This window comes from Physeter macrocephalus, chromosome 14 (assembly GCF_002837175.3).
Source record: "Physeter macrocephalus isolate SW-GA chromosome 14, ASM283717v5, whole genome shotgun sequence".
In the NCBI taxonomy this organism is placed as follows: domain Eukaryota; kingdom Metazoa; phylum Chordata; class Mammalia; order Artiodactyla; family Physeteridae; genus Physeter; species Physeter macrocephalus.
In genome coordinates this window covers 82,158,475-82,179,794 of record NC_041227.1, presented here as the reverse complement: position 1 = coordinate 82,179,794, position 21,320 = coordinate 82,158,475, and the positions used below count along the sequence as shown (strand labels likewise).

General features: G+C 61.0%; 2 protein-coding genes across 2 annotated transcripts in view; one reads left to right on the top strand and one right to left on the bottom strand.

Moving 5' to 3' along the window:
• The first annotated feature begins 2,424 nt into the window (after positions 1-2,424).
• LOC112065965 (GRB2-related adapter protein-like) lies at positions 2,425-5,310 on the top strand. Its single transcript, XM_024127601.3, has 2 exons — positions 2,425-2,745; positions 4,103-5,310. The coding sequence occupies exons 1-2, from the start codon at positions 2,425-2,427 to the stop codon at positions 4,286-4,288; spliced, it is 507 nt and encodes a 168-aa protein (XP_023983369.1). The 3' UTR covers positions 4,289-5,310.
• Positions 5,311-5,450: 140 nt separating this feature from the next.
• SLC5A10 (solute carrier family 5 member 10) overlaps positions 5,451-21,320 on the bottom strand; it is a 66,239-nt gene continuing 50,369 nt past the window's right edge. Inside the window, exons 11-16 of the mRNA XM_007114912.4 lie at positions 13,456-13,563; positions 10,217-10,367; positions 6,455-6,623; positions 6,117-6,332; positions 5,870-5,927; positions 5,451-5,754 (exon numbers count right to left, since the gene is read on the bottom strand). Coding sequence (XP_007114974.1) covers positions 5,648-5,754; positions 5,870-5,927; positions 6,117-6,332; positions 6,455-6,623; positions 10,217-10,367; positions 13,456-13,563 — 809 coding nt within the window. The 3' untranslated portion in view covers positions 5,451-5,647. The remainder of the gene's footprint in view (positions 5,755-5,869; positions 5,928-6,116; positions 6,333-6,454; positions 6,624-10,216; positions 10,368-13,455; positions 13,564-21,320) is intronic.

The following is a 21,320-nucleotide window of genomic DNA, read 5'->3' as shown; positions in this document are numbered from 1 at the left end:
CCTGGGTAGGTGGGCAGGGGGGGTCACACATAGAGACAAACACACCCATGGCGGCTCAGAGAGGGATGTACACATCCGGTCCCTCCCTCAGAGCAGGGAGAGACGCACGCACACCGCCCAGGCTCCGCCCACTGTGGTGCACCAGCTCCAGGGGCCCCCTCTTCTGGCCGCGCCCGGGCCGGCCCACCGCCCCGCGCCCCGGGTCTGCCCTTCCCTCTGGCGCAGGAGGGCTCACCCCGCAGGGCCATCCCTCCTCGCTCAGGGGCCATCTGGACTTGCACTCGGGCCTGGGGAGGCGGGAGACAGGCTGGCTGGGAGAGAGAGAGAGAGACTGCCCCGGTGCTGGGTCCTCGGGCCTGTCGCATGGGGGCGGGTCACTGGTCAGGCCAGGGGCTGGCGCAGCAGGACGGCCACACCCGCTCACAGAGGCAGCAGCCCAGCTGGGCCCCGCTCTCCCACCACGAGCCACGCACAGGCTGGGGGGCTGGACCACGAGAGCGTCCCAGGTTTGAGAATCTGCCGATTGTCAGGTTGCAAGGTACTAGAACTCCTGGGTCCCTTGCCCCCTTCCCAGGTCTCGCCCCCTGACCCGGGTGCGATCGGGGAATGTTCCGTTCTGGGTGACCCTCTGGGTAAGATAAGCTTTTGAAGAGAAACTTCAAACACCGAAGTGTTCAGGGGTGCGCTCATCTGGGGCTGAGATCTTTTCAAACCTCCCACACTCTCGTCCGCCTCTTACCCAGAGGACGGGGGCCGCCCGCACCCCGGGCTCCTTCTCGGGGCCGGCACGGCGTCAGGGCCTTCTGCCTCCCAGAATACGGTCCAGGGACCGGAAGAACCCTGAGCCCGCCAGAACAGGGCACTAGGGAGTCCCAGGCTCGGGGGCGGCCTCAAGGGCCGAGGCTGCAGCAGGCCAGACGGGGCGGGAGGCACCTGCCTGCCTGCCCATCCTCCCCCCATCCCGGGACATGGACACGTACATCCCACAACTGACAGCGTGGCGGCTTAGTCTCGGGCTGGGGATGATGGCTGTGCCTGGCCACAGAGTCTCAGGCCTTCTCTGGCCTCAGTTCTGTGCAGGGAGCTTGCTGCCCTGAGAGTGGACGCGTGTTAGAGGGGCTGGGACCACAGCTCAGAGCCGGGAGGGGAGGGTCCAGGAACAGAGCAGCCCCGTGAGCACTGACCCCTCGGGCCACGCTGCTTCGCCCCTGAGCCCAGCCTCTCCCGACTGGGCTAGAGCTGGGCCGCCTCCCGCCTCCCTGCCTCTGGGTGTCTGTGAGCAGCGGGTTACAGGCAGACTGTACAAGGACCTGAGGAACCCAAGGAGTCCCCGGACTCTGACTGACTGAGGGCATCTGAGGCAGCTCGCAGAGGTTGGGCCATTTTATGCGGGCCTTGAAGCACGAGTAGGAGTTTGATTCAAGAAGAATTTGGAAGAAACAGTGTATGCAGAAGCCTGGAGGCATGCTTGAAAGTGGAGAGAGAGGTTCTGTGTGGTTTGGATCCTTGACTTGGTCAGGGTGGGAGGAGTCCCCCCTCCTCCCACCCCAGGCACACACAAGGAACAGAAGGTATTTACCTGGAACAAATCTCTATCTTAAATCTTGCATCTTAACCTTTAACAAGGCAGCACACCAGCCCCAGGGCTGATGGTGGAGGGAGTGAGCCGCAGGCAGGGATGGGCACCTGGGGGGACGGACACCACGCTCCTGTCCACGCCCTAGAAACACTTGGACTGTGGGCCTGCAGGAAATCAGGCTGCCCCAAGCCTGCACAGCCCGTCCTGGCCTGGAACGTGCCGCGTGTTCCAGGCAGGCCCCTCTGCCCTGCTGGCCGGTCTGGGAGACGCAGGCTATCCCCTCCGCTGGGCTGGAAGGCACTTGGTGGTGGTGGGTTGCAAGGCTGGGCAAAGGCTGGGAGAGGAGGCATCAGAGAGTATTTGAAGGAAATGAGGCTGGACGTGTCATCAGAGCCAGAACTTGAGACTGAGGTGTTAAGATTTTGCCCTGAGGGCAATGGGGAGCCATAGAAGGTTCTTGAGGTGGGAGTGGATGTGGGACAGGGAAGGACAGGAAGCATCCCACAGGCCTGAGCTCCTCTCACACCGGCGGCAGGATGGTCTTAGGACTCACCCCTCGAGGGACTGTAGGGTCTGGGAGGGGACGAGGGGGGAGGGAGAGGAGTGTTGAGGCTGGGGGACGTTGGAGAGAAGAGATGCTGTCTGACCAGAGGAACCATTTAATGTTGCCAGTACACGAGCACTTCCCCAGAAGGGAGGTATTATGAGGAAACCGAGGTTCAGAGACGTTAAGTGGTTTGCTTAAGGTCACACAGCAAGAAAATGGCCTGCTTCAAGGCCCACATCCTTCACTCCACACTCCACCGCCAGGTGGGGACTCACCGCGTCTTTCACGGAGCCAGTCAATGGGGCCTGGGACCCCCTCCCCACCTCCTCCTCTCCTCCTGACTCCAAGCCTCACCTGGAGAGAAAAAGGCCTGGTTCCGGGGGGCAGGGGTGGGGGGAGGGCCCCAGCCGCCGTGGGCCCCTCTGAGGTGGTCTGTGTCCTCTCCCCTAGCTACGGGGACCAGGTGCAGCATTTCAAGGTGCTGCGTGAGGCCTCGGGGAAGTACTACCTGTGGGAGGAGAAGTTCAACTCTCTGAACGAGCTGGTCGCCTTCTACCGGACCAGCACCATCGCCAAGAAGCGGCAGGTCCTCCTGCGGGACGAGGAGCCCCTGGCCAAGGTGGGCGAGTGGGGCGGGCGGGCGAGGGGGCCTCTCCGCAGGGGCCCGACCCCCCTTCCCACGTGGCAGGAGGTGGGTCCAGCCCGGCTCCTAAAATCCTGTCCTGGGCACTGCAGGGAGACCAGCGGGCCTGGGCAAGGGGAGGCGGGGAAGGAAGGAAAGGAGCAGGTGGAAGCCCCGGGCGAGCCGAGCCTGCCCGTCTTCAGGGGCGGCGCGTGGCGCCAGGAGGTGCTCAGTGGTTGGTTGTTGAATGAGTGAAGGTACTGACCCCGGCTGAGCCTCCTGGTCCCCACCGTACAGGTAGGACACTGAGACTCAGGGAGTGATGTGACTACCCAAGGCCGCCTGCCGGGTGGGGTCCGTGCTGGCTTCTGCCCCGCAGGACTTGGCCTGGGGGGCGCGCGGGCCAGCGTGAGAGCTCGCGGGCGAGGTCCTGGCCGGGTGGAGCGGGGTCCGGCCGCCCCGGTCCCCATAATAACAGCGATTTGCCAGCCAGCTCTTTCGTCCGGGGCCCCGGGGACCAGCTCTCACTCTCATTAGCATGACGCCGCCAGCCAGTGGGCTTGTTAGCCCCGACGTGCTGTCTTATTTGGGAGGGAGTGTCGGCAAGGCCTGGGGCTGGAGGTCGGGACCCTGGACGGCCCAGTGAACTCGAGCTCTGCAGAGGACGGGGAGCACGGCCGTGGCCCAGGCCTGGGGAGGGGCTTCCGGGTAGCGGCTCCAGTCCTGTCTGCTCCTAGACTCCACCGCCTCGCCGGTGTGTGACCTTAGGGCAGGGAACCAAGTCCCCCAGAGGGCAGGGACTCACCCAAGGTCACCTTGGGGCATAGATGGGACTGGAATCAGGCCTGAGAGAGGTAAGCAGTATAAAGTGACATCCTCGCCCTCGAAGCCTGGCCAAGGGCAACAGCAGTGAACTGCTCGTGGCTACACGTCACTTTATAGTTTATAAGGCCTGTTCCTGTGGTTCTAGTGCCTGGGGTCAAAAGATAGCATGGCTGCTACAGAGTCAGGAAAGAGACCCCGAGACGGGCAGGGACCTAACCGAAGCCCATGCCGAGGCCGAGGACTCAGGTCCCTTGACCGCTGGCCCTGTGGTCCCGACTGGGCCGCCAGGACACTGGCTGTGCGCTGCGTAGACACAGGGTCTGTGCCGCAGACGTGCAGGGGGCGGGCAGCGAGAGGCCCACGGGCGGGGTGGCCATCGTCTGGACCTGGATACAGAGCTGAGTTCGACCCCAGTTCTGCCCGAAAGACCCCTCTTCACCTGTGGGAAATCGCTTATCTTGGGGCCTCCGTGGGGACAGCCCGGCGGGGGCTCCTGAGGGGCCCCACTGACGGCTCCCTCTCCTCGCAGCCGCCCCGGGCCTGCTTTGTCCAGGCCCAGTTTGACTTCTCAGCCCAGGACCCCTCCCAGCTCAGCTTCCGCCACGGTGACATCATCGAGGTCCTGGAGCGCCTTGACCCCTGCTGGTGGCGAGGCCGTCTCTGCGGGCGTGTCGGCTTCTTCCCGCGGAGCTACGTCCAGCCGGTGCACCTGTGACCCAAGTGGGCCCGGGGGCAGAGCCAGTGGACCGGCCATCCACCGGGCACTGCGGTCCAGAGAGAGGACACGGGCACCCCCAGCCCAGGGCCTTGGACTGGAACGTGGGCCTCCTGACTGTCCGGCCGGCCTCCTGTGCTTCGTGTCAACTGGGACGGGCCCAGCGCCCCGGAAAGACCGCTTCGTTCAGGGCCCGTGGGCTAGGGGAGCTCCGGGGCCTCCGCCGGCCTCTTCCCATTGGCCATCAGCTGTGTGACGTCACAGGGTGGCCGGCAGGGCCCGCCCACTCGAAACCCAATGTCACCACCCCCAGGGAGGGCTGAGGACTCCTGGGTTCCACCCGCTGGGAGCTCAGGCCAAGGAGCCACGCGCTGGCTGGGTGACCACCCGCTGGGCCTGCCCTCCTCTCCATCCAAAAGCCCCAAAGGCTGGCTACTGGGGAGGTGGCCAGGGCCCCGCACACCTGTGCCTGGACTTGCTGGACAGACTCGGAGACTTTGGGCTCCACCTGGGATCCAACGCCCCTGCCCACCACAGACACTTCGGGGGAGGCTGGAGGCCCTGAGGGAGGGCGGGCAAGGGTGAAAGGAACGGAGGCTGCTGCTCTTCCGCTGGCCCCGCGGGACGGACAAGCTCTGAGGGGCCAGGCCTGGACATGGCCACCTGGGAGACACAGCTGCACCTGCTCGTACTTGTTCAGGCCCAGGTTCCGCCCAGACCAGGGCCTCGGGAAGCCTGGGGGACCACAGGCCAGGTGGGGAGTTGCAGCCAGAGCTGGGCTCTGAGGGCCAGCGGCATCCAGAACGGGGCAGGCAGCCTCGGTGGAGCCCCAGCTTGAGAAAAGGCAGGGTGTCCACGGGGAAGGGGCCGTCAGCGCGGTCCTAAGCAGGGGAGCCTGGGGCCCTTGGGGCGCAGGCAGACCGAGGGGGCTCGGCAAGGGCTCTGAATGCCAGGCCGGTGGTGGAGGGGCGGAGAGCAGGGAGAGGGGAGCAGGTGAGATGGGGCAGGAGCCAAGGGAGGGGTGGAGAGGGGCCCCCTCTGCCCAGCGCCGGCCCGAGACCCTGGAGCCCTGAGCTCTGGCAGATTTGCTGCTCACGACCTGGGCCCGTGAACTCAAAATAAAAACAGTAAAAGAGTAGAAGGACGTTCATCAGAAATCTCATTTTCTTTCCAATTACGGCTACTATTTTTGAAGCATCACACATCCTTTTTTCCCATTTCCTCCCTAAGTTTTCAGAGCTCCTGCTTTGCTGGCTCAGCCAGCCCCTGGGCACTGACCTGCCCTGTGGCCACGAGGGGCGCCACCCTCCTCTGGGCCTCCGCATCCTTGGTGGGGCAGGGGGGCATCTGGGGACAGTGTCAGGCGAAGTAGGCGTAGAAGAAGATGTTGACACACACGAGGAGGATGGCGTTGAAGCCACAGACGCGGGCCCAGAAGGCGTGTTTCTGGGATGCTCGGCGGTCACCTGGAGGGGGCGGGAGGAGGGGACAGATGAGGGCCACAGGGTCCCACCCGGGGCCCTCGCCTCCAGCCCCGCCGTGGGTGGGGGTGAGGGGAGCGCCTTAGGGTCGCACACACACCTGTTTTGGCTCCCGAGGGCAGGTCCTGAGCCAGGGTCCACCAGGTGAGGTTCTCGATCTGCAGGGAAGGGTGAGGGTGGGGGTGAGGGGGACGGGGCGGGGGTGGGCCCAGATGGGATCAGGGGTCAGTGGTGGAAAGAGGGCAGCCAAGTTCAAAAAGGGCCAGGAACCAGGGCCAGATGGGGTTACGGGTCAAGAGCTAGAAAATTCCTGAGTCAGAGAGGGTCAGGGGTCAGGACAGGCTCACCTGGACGCCCTGGGGGGGTGGCGTCAGCAGGCTCCCAGCCACCACCGCGGCCCCGCTGAGCACGAAGAGAGCCACGGCGAAGTGCAGGTAGTGGACGCTGTGGAGGATGGCGGGCCGCTCCTCGGGGTGGCCGCAGGGCGGGGCCGGGTGCAGGAACTCCAGCACCAGCCTGGTGGCACCCACCGCCAGCCCCGCCATCAGGCCCCAGAAGGCCCCCTGCGGGGAGAAGGCAGGGCAGCTGGGGCCTCGGGAGGAAGGCCAGGGCTCCCCCCGGCCCAGGCACCCAGCGGCAGGGGGAGACGTGCACCCAGCCGCACCCCGGCTCTCCCCATTCCCACCTGCTCGTTGGCCCGCCGCCAGAAGATGCCCAAGACGAAGACCGCGGTCACCGGGGGGGCCAGGGAGCTGGTCACCGACTGCATGTAGATGAAGAGCTGCCCGCTGTTGGAGCCCTGCAGCACCGGGATCCAGGCCACGGCCACGCCGATAAGCACCACAGTGACCAGCCTGCGGCGGCAGCGGCAGGCCGTCCCTCGAGACCTCTCCTCGGCGCCCCCTCGCCTCCCACTGGTCCCTACGGCTTGCTCGCCCTCCGTCCCCTGCTGCTCCAGCCCCAGCCTCCTCCCTGGCCCCTGTCCACACCTCCAGGGACCTGGCCCATCTTGCCCTCTCCAGACCCTTCCGTGGCTCCCTGCCGCCGGCAGGAACCGTCCCCGACTCAGCCTGTGTTCTCCCGCTCATCCCTGGGGTCCCCCCGTGGCCCCCCGGTTCTCCTGCCCACCTTCAAGGCACCGTCCCAACCTCCCCGTGCTAGCCGTCCGTCTCCCCCTCGCGGCAGCAGCCTCATCCTGTTGGTTCACTGCCGCGTCTCCCGGCACGCAGTAGGTGCTCTATACACACCCTTGACTGCATGAAGGACCCCCGCCCTCACGTTCAGGCCAGACTGACCTCCCAGCGTTCCTCTAACCCTGGTGGGTCTTTGAAGGAGCCGTGGTCTCTGGTTGGCACCCCCCACCCCCTACAGCCGTTGGCTGTGGACTCACATCCACTACTGGGCGACCTCCAGCCGGAGTGCGAGGTTTGGAGCCCAGCGGTCTCAGCTGTGAAGCCCCTTCCCTGCCCCACCCTGCGTGGAATCCTCCTCTCAGCTCCTGCCTGCCTCCCGCTGGGCATGCCCCGCCCCCCGGCCCCCGCAGCAGGGACACCCTTCACTCTTCCTCCACAAGGCATTCATGAGGAGCCCACCGGAGAGCAGGGCGCTGGCTTAGGGACCTAGACTTGGTGACGAGCAGGCCTGGTCCCTGCCCAGCACCCAGAGTGGAGCAAAGAAAACAGATGAGCCTGTTATCCTGCGCTCAGGGCTGTGCTGAAGGAGCCCAGAGGAAGCATACATCCAGGAAGGCTTCCAGGAGGAGGGGACCCTGCAGCTTTGAAGGGGTGTGGAACCTGGCTAAGGGGACAGAGCTGGGGCGAGGTGTCCGTATGCTCCTCCCTGGCTGAGAGCCCCTCGGCTGTGTCCTGGGTCAGCTGGACGCCCCTCACCCCAAGAGGTGGGTGATGCGTGAGACCCCCTGGAACCCCGGACAGCACAGTAGGAGCGACAGAGGCCACGTGTGCAGCTGGGGTGGGCCCGCCTGCCTCCTGTCCTTCCCTTCCAGGCCAGAGGGAGAAGGTGGAGGAAGGAGGCGCCCCCTTGATTAGGGCTAATTAACCGTCCGCCTGGCAGGCAGCCAGCAGCTGCCCTCTTCAAAGGCACAGGCAGGCCCCACCCCGCCCTCCTCCAACAGGCCCCGCGTCTAACAGCAGACTCAGCATCTCCTGTGGGGCTGGTCCTCTCCAGCCCGGCCTGGAGTGGGGCCCTGGCCCTCTTACTGCCCTCTTGGGTTTGGTCTGATGCCTCAGGCGTCACCAGTCTGTCAGAGGGACCCCAAACCCAGAGGCTGTTCCCTCTGCCTGGAATGCCCTTCTCAACTCCGCCCCCAGCAAAACCCCCTTGTCCACCAAGGCCCAGCTCAAGAGCCTCCTCCTCCAGGAAGTCTTCCTGACACCCTGCCCCCCACCTCCACTCTGCTGTCAGTATGACTGGCCCCCTCCATTGCCCCTGGGCGGCAGCCATGGTTGCAGGGGAGCCCCTCAAGGGCTGGGGGCCTCTGAGACCTCTCTGGGTCCCCTATGTTGCCCAGTTTGATGCAGGGTCCCAGGGAGGGCCAGCAGTAGTGGACTGAATAACAGAGAAGGGTGGACAGGAGGGGCTGCAGGGGAGGACCGGGGAGTGGGGCTGGGGGCTGGCAAAGATCGGGGCCCCAGGCATGAGGTGGTCACGCCCCCAGGCTTATGATAGCTCCTCTGGCCTCCCCAACCTGAGGACACCTGGGTGGGGGAGTCCCCAGCATCCCCGTGATGGCCTCATCCCAGGCTCAGGGTGCCCTCTGCTGCCCTGCGCTCTGGGAGTCCCATCTCTCCTTGGACTGAGGCTCCAAAGATCCAGAGCCCACACAGCTGGAAACACAGCTTGAACAGTGCTGTTCAGCAGGAAGCAGGCTGGAGGTGTTGGGGGCTGTCCTGGTGCTTCAAGACGGAGGGGTGGAAGGGCTAAGCCCTGGCCGCACACCCAGCATTGGGCCGTTTCCACCCCAGCGACCTGGCAGCTGGGATAACTGGGGCCCAGAGAGGGTGAGCAGCCCGGCCCACATCACACAGCAAGGTGCCCACAGGCAGGCTGGCAGGGCCCGGGGCGGGCTTACCTGGGTGGATGGGTGAGAAGGAGGGTCAAGGGTGCCCTGTGGGGGCTGAGCTGGCATAGAGGGGAGACCGGCTCAGGACTCTGGCTTCAGGTGGGAGCGGGAAGCTAGGAAGTAGCAGGCGGGGACATGGAGCCACCAAGGGGGGACTGAGGCTACCAGTGTCCAGGCCAGGGGGCCGAGGCACACCCTGGGCGGCAGGAGGATGTCGGGCCCTAGTTCCCGGGAAGCCGGGGCTGGAGGGGCTCAGGGAGGAGCCGGTCCCACAGGGGCTGGGAGGGGTGGTCCACGTGCTGACACAGAAGCCGCCTGTGAGTGGAGGGAGAGGCTCCCTGTTCTGGAGGAGGTCAGAGCTGCACATGAGCTCACACCTGCCAGCTGGCATGTCCCGACAGAGGCCGGCTGTTTTGCATCACTGGGATGACTGCCTGGAACTCCAGGAGACCCCACCCTGAGGATGGGCGCCACAGGCTCCCGGCTGGAGGGGGCACTGCTGGCCAAGCCCAGCACCAGAGGGCCGGGTCCCCCTCGACCAGCACAGTGGGGGCTGCATGGCTTGGAGGGAGACAGGCATGGGGGGACTCCTGAGAGGGCATCGACTCCTCTTCATCCATCACTGAGTTTCACTTCTAAAGGACTCCCGGGTACTCGGCCATGCTTGGGGATGGAGGGCTGTGCCAGGCACAGCCCCCCTCCCCCCATGGGGAGGGGCATCGGGACACCAGTGGGACCGACAAGGCCTACATGTGCTATGGGAGCGAGGCTATAGTTCCTGTGGGAGGCTTTGAGGGGAGGGGGCTCATTCCTTGGTCGGAGGTATCAGGGAGGGCTGCCTGGAGGAGGGGCACTTGAGCAGAGTCTAGAAAGATCAGGTGAGTCATCAAGGTAATAAGGAGGGGACAAGTGTGGCTCAGAGGAAGTGGGCTGAAGCTCAGTGGGGCCAGGGGCACAGGGGCCAGAGGGACAGCTATGGTGTGGGTGTGGCCACACCTGAGTGCTGGCTCTGGCCCTCTCTGGGGCAGCTGGGAACCTTCACGGGGGCTAGGGACTCAGACCTGGGGAAGGCAGATCTCTGCGTGGTTAGGGAAGGGGGCTCTCCCTGGCAGATTCCCTCAGAGATTCCGCTTAGGGTAAGAGATGCATCCAAGATGGGGATTGTGGCCGTGAAGGGGTGGCCAGGAGAGCGATGTGGAAGGTGGGAGGGGTAGAATGTTCTGGTCTCTTCTCTCCTCTCCTTCCTGGTGTCATCCTTTCTCCAACTGGCAAACTCCTACTCATCCCTCCAAGCCCAACTCTGCTGGGGCCTCCTGGGCTGGTGGTGTGGCTGGGGAAGCCCTCCTCCCAGCCCCTCCCCCGTACCGTCCCACCAGCAGCAGCTCCCGCTCCCCGGCGCGGGGCCGCAGCCACTTCCAGATGTCCATGGTGAAGAGCGTGCTGCTGCTATTGAAGATGGAGGTCAGCGATGACATGAGAGCGGCCATCATCACAGCGATCATCAGCCCCCGCAGGCCTGGGGGGACAGGGGTCGCTGTGACCCTGCCCGGGCCGCGCCCCCGCCCCCGGGAGCCCTCCTGCCCAGGCCCTGCCGTCTGAGGCCCCTCCAAGTCCCTGCAGGTAGAGGCCCAGGAGGGAGGGGGTTGGGGGGGTTGGAGGTGGTGGGAGAGAGACCCCTACGTGGGAGGCTGGGGACAACGGCGGGGCTCCTGCGTCTGCTGCCCGAGCCTGCGGGCCGCTGGCAACGCGGATCTGTTCTCAGCCTCTCTGCTGCCCGAGCCTGCGTCTGCTGCCCGAGCCTGCGTCTGCTGCCCGAGCCTGCGTCTGCTGCCCGAGCCTGCGTCTGCTGCCCGAGCCTGCGTCTGCTGCCCGAGCCTGCGGGCCGCTGGCAACGCAGATCTGTTCTCAGCCTCTCGCTTCTACGGAGCTTCCAGGTGACAAAGCACTTTCACACCCAGACTTCATTTGACGGTGAGGAGGTGGAAACAGAGAGGGGAAGAGAGTTGCCCAGGGGTGCACAGCGGGCCAGAGGCAGAACTTAGGGGTGGGGCGGGGGAGTGAGGACAGCCTGGACGGGACCCTCAGCCTGGAGGCCCCGCCCTGGGCAGGGCCCAGGGGCCCAGGGCCTGGGGTTTCCTGCTACTTCCTGTGCGTGGCCACCCTGTCTTGTTGGCTCTGTGAGAGAGGAGATGTGGTTGCCCAAAGAGGAGAGAAAAGCCGCCCCGGTCATGGGCTGAAAACGAATAAGGGGCTCCCACCGAGGTGGGTGAGGCCCTGCTGGGCAAAGCCTGCCGGGGGTCGCGGGTTTGAGAGGGGCTGGGTGTGCAGAGGACTCAGTGATGTTTGGCTTCAGGCTGGTCGCCTCCCCTCTCTGGGCTTCAGTTTGAGTCTGTCTCCAAGGCTTCCTGTGCTTTTTCTTCAAGTGTCTAAGCACCTCCTCCACCTCTGCAGAGTCCCTGTCTGTCCTCCACACCCCCAACTCCTGCACACCCCTTTCCCCCACCCCAGGATAAGCCACCTCCCCTGAGGGCTCAGCCTTGCAGGTGCCATTGCTTGCCTGGCCCTGGTTCTGCGTCTGACCTGCTGTGTGACTTCCAGGCAACCCACGGCCCTCTCTGTTCACTTAAGCTGACTGAGATGCGGCCCAGAGGAAAGTGAGTTAAATCATGGTTTTCCCCCAGACATTTCTCTAACCTCCTTCCCTTGCTCAGGGAGGTGGATTAACTTGGGGCTTATTCTCCTCCCATTCCTCACACAGGGAGCTCAAGGCCTGGAGAGGGGTTATGGCCCAACAACGGCTGGGTGTCAGTGAGCCCCCAGAACAGAAGGGGCAGGCGAGGCCCCCGGGGTGGGAAGCCACAGTGCGGCTGCGTTTAATCCCAGCAACCATGCTGAGGGGTGGGTAGGTGTCATTATCCCCAATTTACAAATGAGGACACTGAAACCGCGTCTCCAAGGCTTCCTGTGCTTTTTCTTCAAGTGTCTAAGCACCTCCTCCACCTCTGCAGAGTCCCTGTCTGTCCTCCACACCCCCAACTCCTGCACACCCCTTTCCCCCACCCCAGGATAAGCCACCTCCCCTGAGGGCTCAGCCTTGCAGGTGCCATTGCTTGCCTGGCCCTGGTTCTGCGTCTGACCTGCTGTGTGACTTCCAGGCAACCCACGGCCCTCTCTGTTCACTTAAGCTGACTGAGATGCGGCCCAGAGGAAAGTGAGTTAAATCATGGTTTTCCCCCAGACATTTCTCTAACCTCCTTCCCTTGCTCAGGGAGGTGGATTAACTTGGGGCTTATTCTCCTCCCATTCCTCACACAGGGAGCTCAAGGCCTGGAGAGGGGTTATGGCCCAACAACGGCTGGGTGTCAGTGAGCCCCCAGAACAGAAGGGGCAGGCGAGGCCCCCGGGGTGGGAAGCCACAGTGCGGCTGCGTTTAATCCCAGCAACCATGCTGAGGGGTGGGTAGGTGTCATTATCCCCAATTTACAAATGAGGACACTGAAACCTCGAGCAGGAAAGGGACTTGCCCCAGATATCTCAGCCAGCAAGTGGCAGAGCCCAGGTCTGGTCCGGGAGGGAGGGAGGGAGGAGCAGGGCGGGGCCAGGAAGCTCCCACGGGGGTGCGGGGACACTGGGGACCCGGAGGTGAAACCAGGCTGCAGAGGAAAGCCGGCTCCTCTTTTTGCTTAGGTGGGACCACACCCCTTGCCATGTGTTCTGCTTGCACACCTCCTGTGACCGGGAACTCACCACCCCATATCAGACCGGCAGGGAAAGTGGAAAGGGCCAAGGTCTGCCCCATGTTCTCTGGCCCGCGGGGTCTCAGGGGTCAGCAGAAGCCACAGGCTCAAGGTGGGCCTGGGGCTCCTGGGTCGTCAGCAGAGTCAGCAGTGGGTTTGGGGCCAGAGAGACTCGGGTTTGTGTCTCAGACACAAGCTACAAACCCGGGACAAGTCACTTTCCTCTCTCTGTGCCTCAGTTTCCCCAACTGTAAAACGCAGCTAAGAACTCTGCCTCATAGCCTTACCTAAGAAGCAGTTTGTGAAAAGGCCTAACACCCAGCAGGCCTGAAAGAGGAGACAGCGGCAGCCTTTCTGCAGGGACGGGCCAGCACTGGCTAAGAGGATGAGCCCTGCGGGCAGACTGCCCGAGTTCAGAACCCAGCTTTGCAGCTCACTTGCCACGTGACCTTGGCCAGGGCACCCTGGGTCTCAGTGTCCCCATCTCTAAAGTGGGGATGATGAGGGACTTCCCTGGTGGTCCAGTGGTTAAAACTCCACGCTTCCACTGCAGGAGGCACGGGTCTGATCCCTGGTCGGGGAGCTAAGACGCCACATGCCGTGCAGCGTGACAAAAAAAAAAAAAAAAAATTAAAGTGGGAATGACGATGACAGCGCCCAGGGTTCCTGAGAAGAGGACGCGAGTTAGCCGCGTGTGACGCCCCGGGCATGGTGCCCGGCGCACAGTGGGTGCCCGGTGTGTTTTCTGTTATTATTACCTTCCTCATGTTCTGCTCATCACACCTGGATGTCACACAGAGTCACGCTGGATCCAGGGTGGGCTCCACCACCCCCAGGGCTCCTCCCCGGACCCAGCTGGAGCCTCACCTGTGGGCATCAGCTCCATGACCAGCTTGGGGTAGGCGATGTTGGAGCAGCCAATCTCGGCCCCGCAGGCCCGCAGGCACTCAGAGGGCACCACGCAGCCCACATCATCTGCGCGAGAGGGATGCCTAGAGTCTCCCGCCCGCCCTCGCTGGTGTGGGCCAGCCCCGGGCTGAGGACAGGAGCCTGGCCGCACCTGCTCTGTCACCATCTGCCACCAGCTGCTACTCGGCCCTGGGCCTCAGTTTCCCAGCCTGGGTGACGAGGCGGGGGCCGGCCTCAGAGACTACTCTGGCCCTTGACACCCTCTCGTCCAGCCTGCTGCCCATGACCCTGGCTCCCTGTCCCACACCAGGCCGGCTCCCCTGCAGGGCGGCCCGGTCTGTCCACCGTCCGAGCCCCTCTGGGCGCTGGTCTCCCTCCCCGCACCTCCTGCCCCCCTCCCCAGAGGGGCAGGTGGAGGACCCCCACCTGTTGGAGGGCTGACCCCTCCAACAAGAAGGGAGCCCAGAGCTCCACACAAGACTCTCCAGACTCCCAGCTCCTTGAGGCCGGTCTCCTTCCCTGCCCCTCTCCCCACACCCCAGCCTCCTCCCACCCGAGCCTCTGTGCTGTGTGCTGCTCTCCCAGGCCTTCCCAGGGGTGGCTCAGAACTCTTCGCCTCCATCTGAAATAACCCCCCTCCCCCACGACCCCCCCCCCCCATCACTCGTTTTCAGCGCTTCACCTCCCCTGGACCACTGGGGCTGTCGGCACGGGAGGTGGTTCTCCTGCAGGCCCCTCCCCCGCGGCGGGGGCAGCACCCACTGCTCGCCCTCTGAGTGAACGAGGAACGAGTGGATGGCCTAGACCTGGCCTGAACCCGAAATCCCAGACTCCCCCGCAGCCGCTGGAGCCTGACCCTGTTCAGGGCCTGAGGGCGGGGGGCCTGGCTCCCGGAGCGGGCGGAGGTAACAGACCCAGGGTCGACCCCACGTGCTCTTGTTCCTCTGGGAAACACTATTGCGGTTCGCGGGCCTCTCGCGGCTGTGGCCTCTCCCGCTGCGGAGCACAGGCTCCGGACGCGCAGGCTCAGCGGCCACGGCTCACGGGCCCAGCCGCTCCGTGGCATGTGGGATCCTCCCGGACCGGGGCACGAACCCGCGTCCCCCGCATCGGCAGGCGGACTCTCAACCGCTGCGCCACCAGGGAAGCCCTGGGAAACACTCTTTAAACAGCTTCGGCCCCTGCCCGCCTGGATTCTCAGCAGGGCCCGCAGAGGAATGCGCAGAGCGAGCAAACGCAGAGATGCGATTATGGGGAAAGTTCAGAAACAGCAGCCATAGCTCAGCCGCTCGGGCACAGGGGCCTGTTTGGGGGGTAACGTTTCCACGCGTGGGCATTGATGTTTCCGTGACTTGGAGCCCCTGCGCGGACCGGGCACTCCTGGGTTAACGCCGCTCCTTAGATGCCCAACCCACCGTGGAGGGTCTCAGGCGCGCCCCGCCCCTCCTCCCCCCCCCCGCCCCGCCCAGAGGGGCTGGAGCGGCGTCACCCCCTCCCCCATGACCCGCGACCCTGAGCGCCGGGCTTCCAGGGCATCTGCCCCGCCGGGCCGCCACCCCTGGCACCTCCGGCTCAGTGTGTCCCACTGTGTCCTCCCTCCTGCCACAAGGTGGGCACCAGCTCCTCACGGCCTCCCTTCCATCCTCTCCATCCTTCCAAAGTCACCGCTTTGCTCACATCGCTTGCTTCTCAGGGCCGCCTTCCCCACCTCCACCCCCAGAGCCCACGGCTTCCCGGCTTCCCAGAAAAGAGTCCTTTCCATGACATTCGAGGCCCCAGACAGCTGGTCCCAGATCCTGTCACCCCAGCACCGCGTGCTGGCCACCCCGACCTGCTTGCACTTTTTCACACACGCCCAGCATGCTGACGCCTCTGCGCCTTTGCAGACGCAGTCTCCTCCTCCTGTTGCTCCGTCCCTACCCTTGCTCACCTCCCGCTTCCTGGCCTGCTGCAAAGGGCTTGCTCTCCAACGCCTTCCACAGCTCGTCCCCACCCCCTAAGGCAGAGTAGCTTCCTCCCAAGGGCTCCTAAAGCCCAGGGTTGAATCACAATTGTTTGTTTGCATATTTTACGCCCTCCACCAGAGGCTTTGAATCATCTCCTCTCCCAGGTAATCACCCTGTCCAGGGCTGGGCCCAAAGGAGATGCTCTGTGAACATTTGTGAATGAATGAATGAGTAAACAAGTGAATGGTTGGGAACAAGGGGAAAGGCACAGAAGGAGAGGAGGAAAGGGACAAAGGACCCCACAAAGAGCTATGGAGGAGTTCAGGCACTGTTTGATCCAGCTGCCCTACCCTACCACCTCCCACCCACAGCTATGCATATGAGAGAACTCAGGAGCAGAAAAGGCATAGCTTCCCTAGGACACATAGTCAGACCCGGGACAGAGCCTGGGGTCCCACAGCGGGACTCTGGGGCCACTGGGCTTCAGGTGGGGTCAGGTGACAGGTCCCTCGTGACAGGTTCTGGGCTTGGACTGGCTGGCTCTGGCACCTGGAGGACTCAGCCCTCCTGGGAGGGACAGGTGATGTGTCACAACCACATAATGCCTCAAAAAGCCCAAGTCAGGAGATTCTGGCTGAGTTTATTTGGCCTGTTGCAGCCCATTCCAGGCTGCCAGGATGGGGCCTCGCCTCTGGGCACCTCGCGCTTGCCTGCCTAAGCAGCAGGCAAGAACCACCTCTCCTTTGTGACAGCAGCAGAGGTGCTGCCACCTAAACAAAGTCCCCCATTTGTGCCAACTCAGGAGTGAGCAGCCCCAGGCCAGGGGGACCAGGGGACTGGGCAAGGGGCCTGGCCTTGCCTGAGTACCGGATTCTACGGGCCTGGGAGCTCCCCGCTGGGCTCCACCTTGACAACAGCACCCCTACCCAGCCGGGGCCCAAGCCAGAAGTCTGAGGGCTGCCTCTCTCCTTGCCCCCCACGTCCTCCCTCCCTGTGGCCAATGCCAAGTCCAGCCACCGGGCTTGGGGACCAGGGGAGCTGCACCACCTCTCCCCTCTAACCCACCTCCCCTAAAACCGTGACTCTGCCCACTATCCTCCCTGCTCACAGCCTCCTGTGGCCTCCATCCCCTGCAGAAGGGATCATGGGACTCTGTGCACTACAGCCTCTGCCCACTTGGCCACCCTGACCACCGCCAAAATTTCACCCTCAATTCCAGGCCTCTGTGTTTGCTGTACCCTCTCCCTGGAACACCCTTCTCAAACCCAGGAAGCTCATACTGATTCCTCCCAGCTCGTTGTGGATGTCCGGGCTCTACAGGCTTTGAGGAAACACCCTCCACGGCACACCAATAACTCTGTGACTTGTGTCCTTCCTGCCTCTTGACAGACTGTGACCATGAGGCCCGTGGAGGAGCCCGGACTCCAACAGCGCACAGCGCAAGCCAGTGGGTGGCAGGTTCTGCCTGTGTTTGTTGACTGACTAAATGATCCTCTTCCAAGCTGGTCATTGGACACACCACCCCGAGGGGTAATCAAGGTGCTCCCCACTCCCAAGCAAGCCTGGCTTATCCCTGGGAGCCAGTTCAGATGCTGATATCACAGGAGGGAGCACACAGACCTGGCTCTGAGTCCAGTTCTCCCAATCCCTTACTATGTGATCCAGGGTATTTATTCTCTGGGGCTATTTCTTTCTCTGTAAAACCCTTCTGGGGACATCCATAGGCCAGCAAATCAACTTCAATCTAAATTTCATACCTTACACAAAAAAATTAACTCAAAATAGATCACAGATTTAAATGTAAAACTATCAGACTTCTAGGAAAAAAGTAGGAGAATATCTTTGGAACCTAGGGCAAGGTGAAGAGTTTTTAGACTTAACATCAAAAGCATAATCCCTTAAATGAGAACTTGATAAAATAGAGCTCACCAAAACTAAAGCTTTGGGACTTCCCTGGTGGTCCAGTGGGTAAGACTCCACACCCCCAATGCAGGGGGCCAGGGTTCAATCCCTGGTCGGGGACCTAGATCCCCCACGCATGCCGCAACTAAGAGTTCACACACTGCAACTGAGAAGTCTGCATGCTTCAACTAAAAGATCCCGTGTGCCACAACTAAGACCCAGCACAGCCAAACTATAAATAAATAAATAAATATTTTTAAAAAAACAACTAAAGCTTTTGCTCTGCATAAAACACCTGTGGGAAGGATGAAAAGAAAAGCTGCAGAAACAAATTCAGTAAAGTCACAGGAAACAAGATCCATACATAAAACCAGTTGTGTTTCTATACACTAACAATGAACTATCAGAAAAAGGAATTAAGAAAACAATCTCATTTACAGTAGCATAAAAAAGAATAAAATACCTAGGAAAAAATTTGACCCAAAGAGGTGAAAGGTCTGTACACTGAAAACTGTAAGACACTGAAAGAAATTGAAGAAGACACACAAAAAAGGAAAGATATTCCATGCTCATGGATTAGCAGAATTAATATTGTTAAAACGTCTAAAGTGATCTACAGATTCAGCGCAATTGCTATCAAAATACCCATCCTAAAATATTTGTATGGAGCCATAAAAGATTCTGAGTAGCCATAAAAGATCTGGAACCTTAAGAAAGAAAAACAAAGCTGGAGGCATCACACTCCCTGATTTCAAACCAAATCACAAAGCTATAGTAATCAAAATAGTGTGGTATTGGCACAAAAACAGACACACAGATCAACGGAACAGAATAGAAATAAACCCCTCGCATATATGGTCAACTGATTTACGACAAAGGAGCCAAGAATATACAATGGGGAAAAGACAGTCTCTGCAATAAATGGGTGTTGGGAAAACTGGACAGCCACAAGCAAAAGAATGAAACTGGACCCCTATCTCACATCACATGCAGAAATCAACTCTAAACGGCTTAAAGATTTGAAAAAAGACCAGGAACTGTGAAACACCTAAAAGAAAACATAGGTGGTAGCTCCTTGACATCAGTCTTGGCAATGATTCTTTTGGATTTGACACTAAAAGCAAATGCAAAGAAAGCCAAAAACAAACAAAAAACCCCAAAAACAAACAAGTAAAAAACAAGTGGGACTTCATCAAACTAAAAAGCTTCTGAACATCAAACGAAACAATCAACAGAACGAAAAGGCAACATACAGAATGGGAGAAAATATTTGCGAATTGTGTATCTGATAAAAGGTTAATATCCAGAATATGTAAAGAACTCATACAATTCAATAGCAAAAACAAAAATCCACAAACAGACCCCAGAAATCTGATTTAAAGATGGGCAGAGGAACTGAACAGACATTTTTCCAAAGGAGACGTACAAATGGCCAACAGGTGCGTGAAAAATACTTGTACAACGTCGCTAATCATCAGGGAAATCATCACACCTGCAAGAATGGCTATTATCAAAAAGACAAGAGATAACAAGAGTTGGCCAGGATGTGAAGAAAAGGGAACACTTGTACATTGTTGGTGGGAGTGTAAATGGGTGCAGCTACTATGGAAAACAGCATGGAGGTTCCTTAAAAAATTATAAATAGAACTACCATATGATCCAGCAATCCCGCATCTAGGTTACATATTTTAAGGAAAAGAAATCACCACCTCAAAGAGACATCTGCACTCCTGTTCACTGCAGCATTATTCACTATAGCCAAGGTATGGAAACAATCTAAGTGTCCTTCAGTACTTATAATAAACGGATAAAGAAACTGTGACATTTATACATATAAGAAAATATTATTCAGCCATGAGAAGGAAAGACATCCTGCCATTTGCAACAGCGTGGATGGACCTCGAGGGTGTTATGCTAAGTGAAATAAGTCAGAGAAAGATAAATACTGTATGATATCCCTTATATGTGGAAGCTAAAAATGCCAAACTCATAGAAACAGACACTAGAATACCATGGAGTACCAGGCAGCAACAGAAAGGAACACAGCCATACACACCAACCTGGATGAATTACCATAGAACAGATGGGTGGTGGCCAGGGTTAGGGATGGAGGTGTGGGTTAGGCTGTAGAGGGACAGCTCTGCATCTTGATTGTGATAGTGGTTACACAAACGTACACATGTGATAAGGTTGCACACATTTACACACACGCACATAAACGAGCACACGTAAACTGGTGAAATCTGAACGAGGTTTCTGGCTGTGGTATTACTACACTATGGTTATGCAAGATGACACCATTGGGGGAAACTGGGTGAAGGGTGCATGCAAGCTTTCTGTTGGTGTTTCTTTGTTGTTGTTGTTGTTGTGGTACGCGGGCCTCTCACTGCTGCGGCCTCTCCCGTCGCGGAGCACAGGCTCCGGACGCGCAGGCTCAGGCACAGGCTCCGGACGCGCAGGCGCAGCGGCCATGGCTCACGGGCCCAGCCGCTCCGCGGCACGTGGGATCCTCCCGGACCGGGGCACGAACCCGTGTCCCCTGCATCGGCAGGCGGACTCCCAACCACTGCGCCACCAGGGAAGCCCTCTGTTGTTGTTTTTTTTTAAACAGCTTCCTGTGAATCTATAATTATGGGCAGGTAGCTGGAGGGCTGGAGGCCCTTCGGCCCTGAGAGCCAGGACTCCCTTCATGAGCCCCAGGGCCTCTGTGCAGGGGAAGAAAAAAAGGAGAAGCTGAGGCCAGAGAAGGTCTTGTCTGGATCCCCAGTGGCAGAGGCTGTAAGTCAGGCTTCAGGACTCCCAGGGCAGTGCTCGGCCCTGGGACCACCTTCCTCCCCCTTCTGACCATGTGCAGGGCGGGGGCGGGGGGATGCAGGTGTGTGTGCACGTACCTGGGAGGGGCTGGGGGCACTTGAAGGGGCACTATGTTCAGACACAGTGTGAAGCCCCCAGGCCAGGGTGGACTGCAGGACTAGAGGGGTCAGCGATGGGGACCACAGGCATGCTGGGGCTGGGACACCACATCACTGCCCGGGGCAGCAGACCCAGGGAAGACGCTGACAGGCACAGATGGATGGTGGTCAGGGTCCTGGGGGAGGGGGGTTCATGGGCCCAGGCCCAGTGACATCAACAGCTGGCCCTCAGCAGCAAGAGCAGTGTCCCCGGGGCCCCAATCCCAGCCGAGCACAAAGCAGCTCCGTGCAGGGCAGGAGAGGGGATGGTGGTGGCAGGGCTGGGCCAGGTGCCTGGCTGACTGCCTGTGGCATGCAGCGGGATGCGGGCCGTTGTCAGGCCAGGTTTCGTGGGCTTTGCTTTCCCCACCCTGGCAGCCTGCTTTCAGATGTGGTCCCCACACGCCCCCAGAACCGGGGTCCCAAGCCCCAGGACGCAGGGCAGAGGGCTGGGCCTGACCCCAGCCCACAGCCGCCCTCTGAGGCCCTCCCTGCCCCCGGGCTCATCATGCAGGACCAGTGCTGGGTGGGCGGGGCTCCCAGAAGGAAGCGGGGCTGGGACCTAGAACTGGGTACCTGCTCTATCCACACCAGGCTCTTTGCAGGCTCCTGAGGTCGGGTCAGACCTGCCCCACCCCTGCCTTGGTGGCTCCCAGCCCGGTCCCGACCCTACTTCCACAACTGGACAGCTGAGCATCTGCACGGACTTCCGTCCCACCTGGGAAACTGGACACAGTTAGGGTGGGACCAGGGTTACCAACAGGCTGGGGGCGGGGTGTGCTAAGGCTGTTGACTTGCTGTGTGTCCTCAGGAAGAACACTGCCCCTCTCTGGGCTGCCATGTTCCAGGAGCTCTTGGACTTCGGTCCCTGAGCCGTTCAGAATTCGGCTACCTGGGGCTGGTGGCAGCGGAGGAGACAGACACACACCGCCCGACGTCTGTGTCCGTCGCGGGTAGGGGTGAATCGGTTTCCGGCTCCGCCCCCGGTCCACGTCACCGCAGGTGGCGGCAGCGGGGTGGGCGA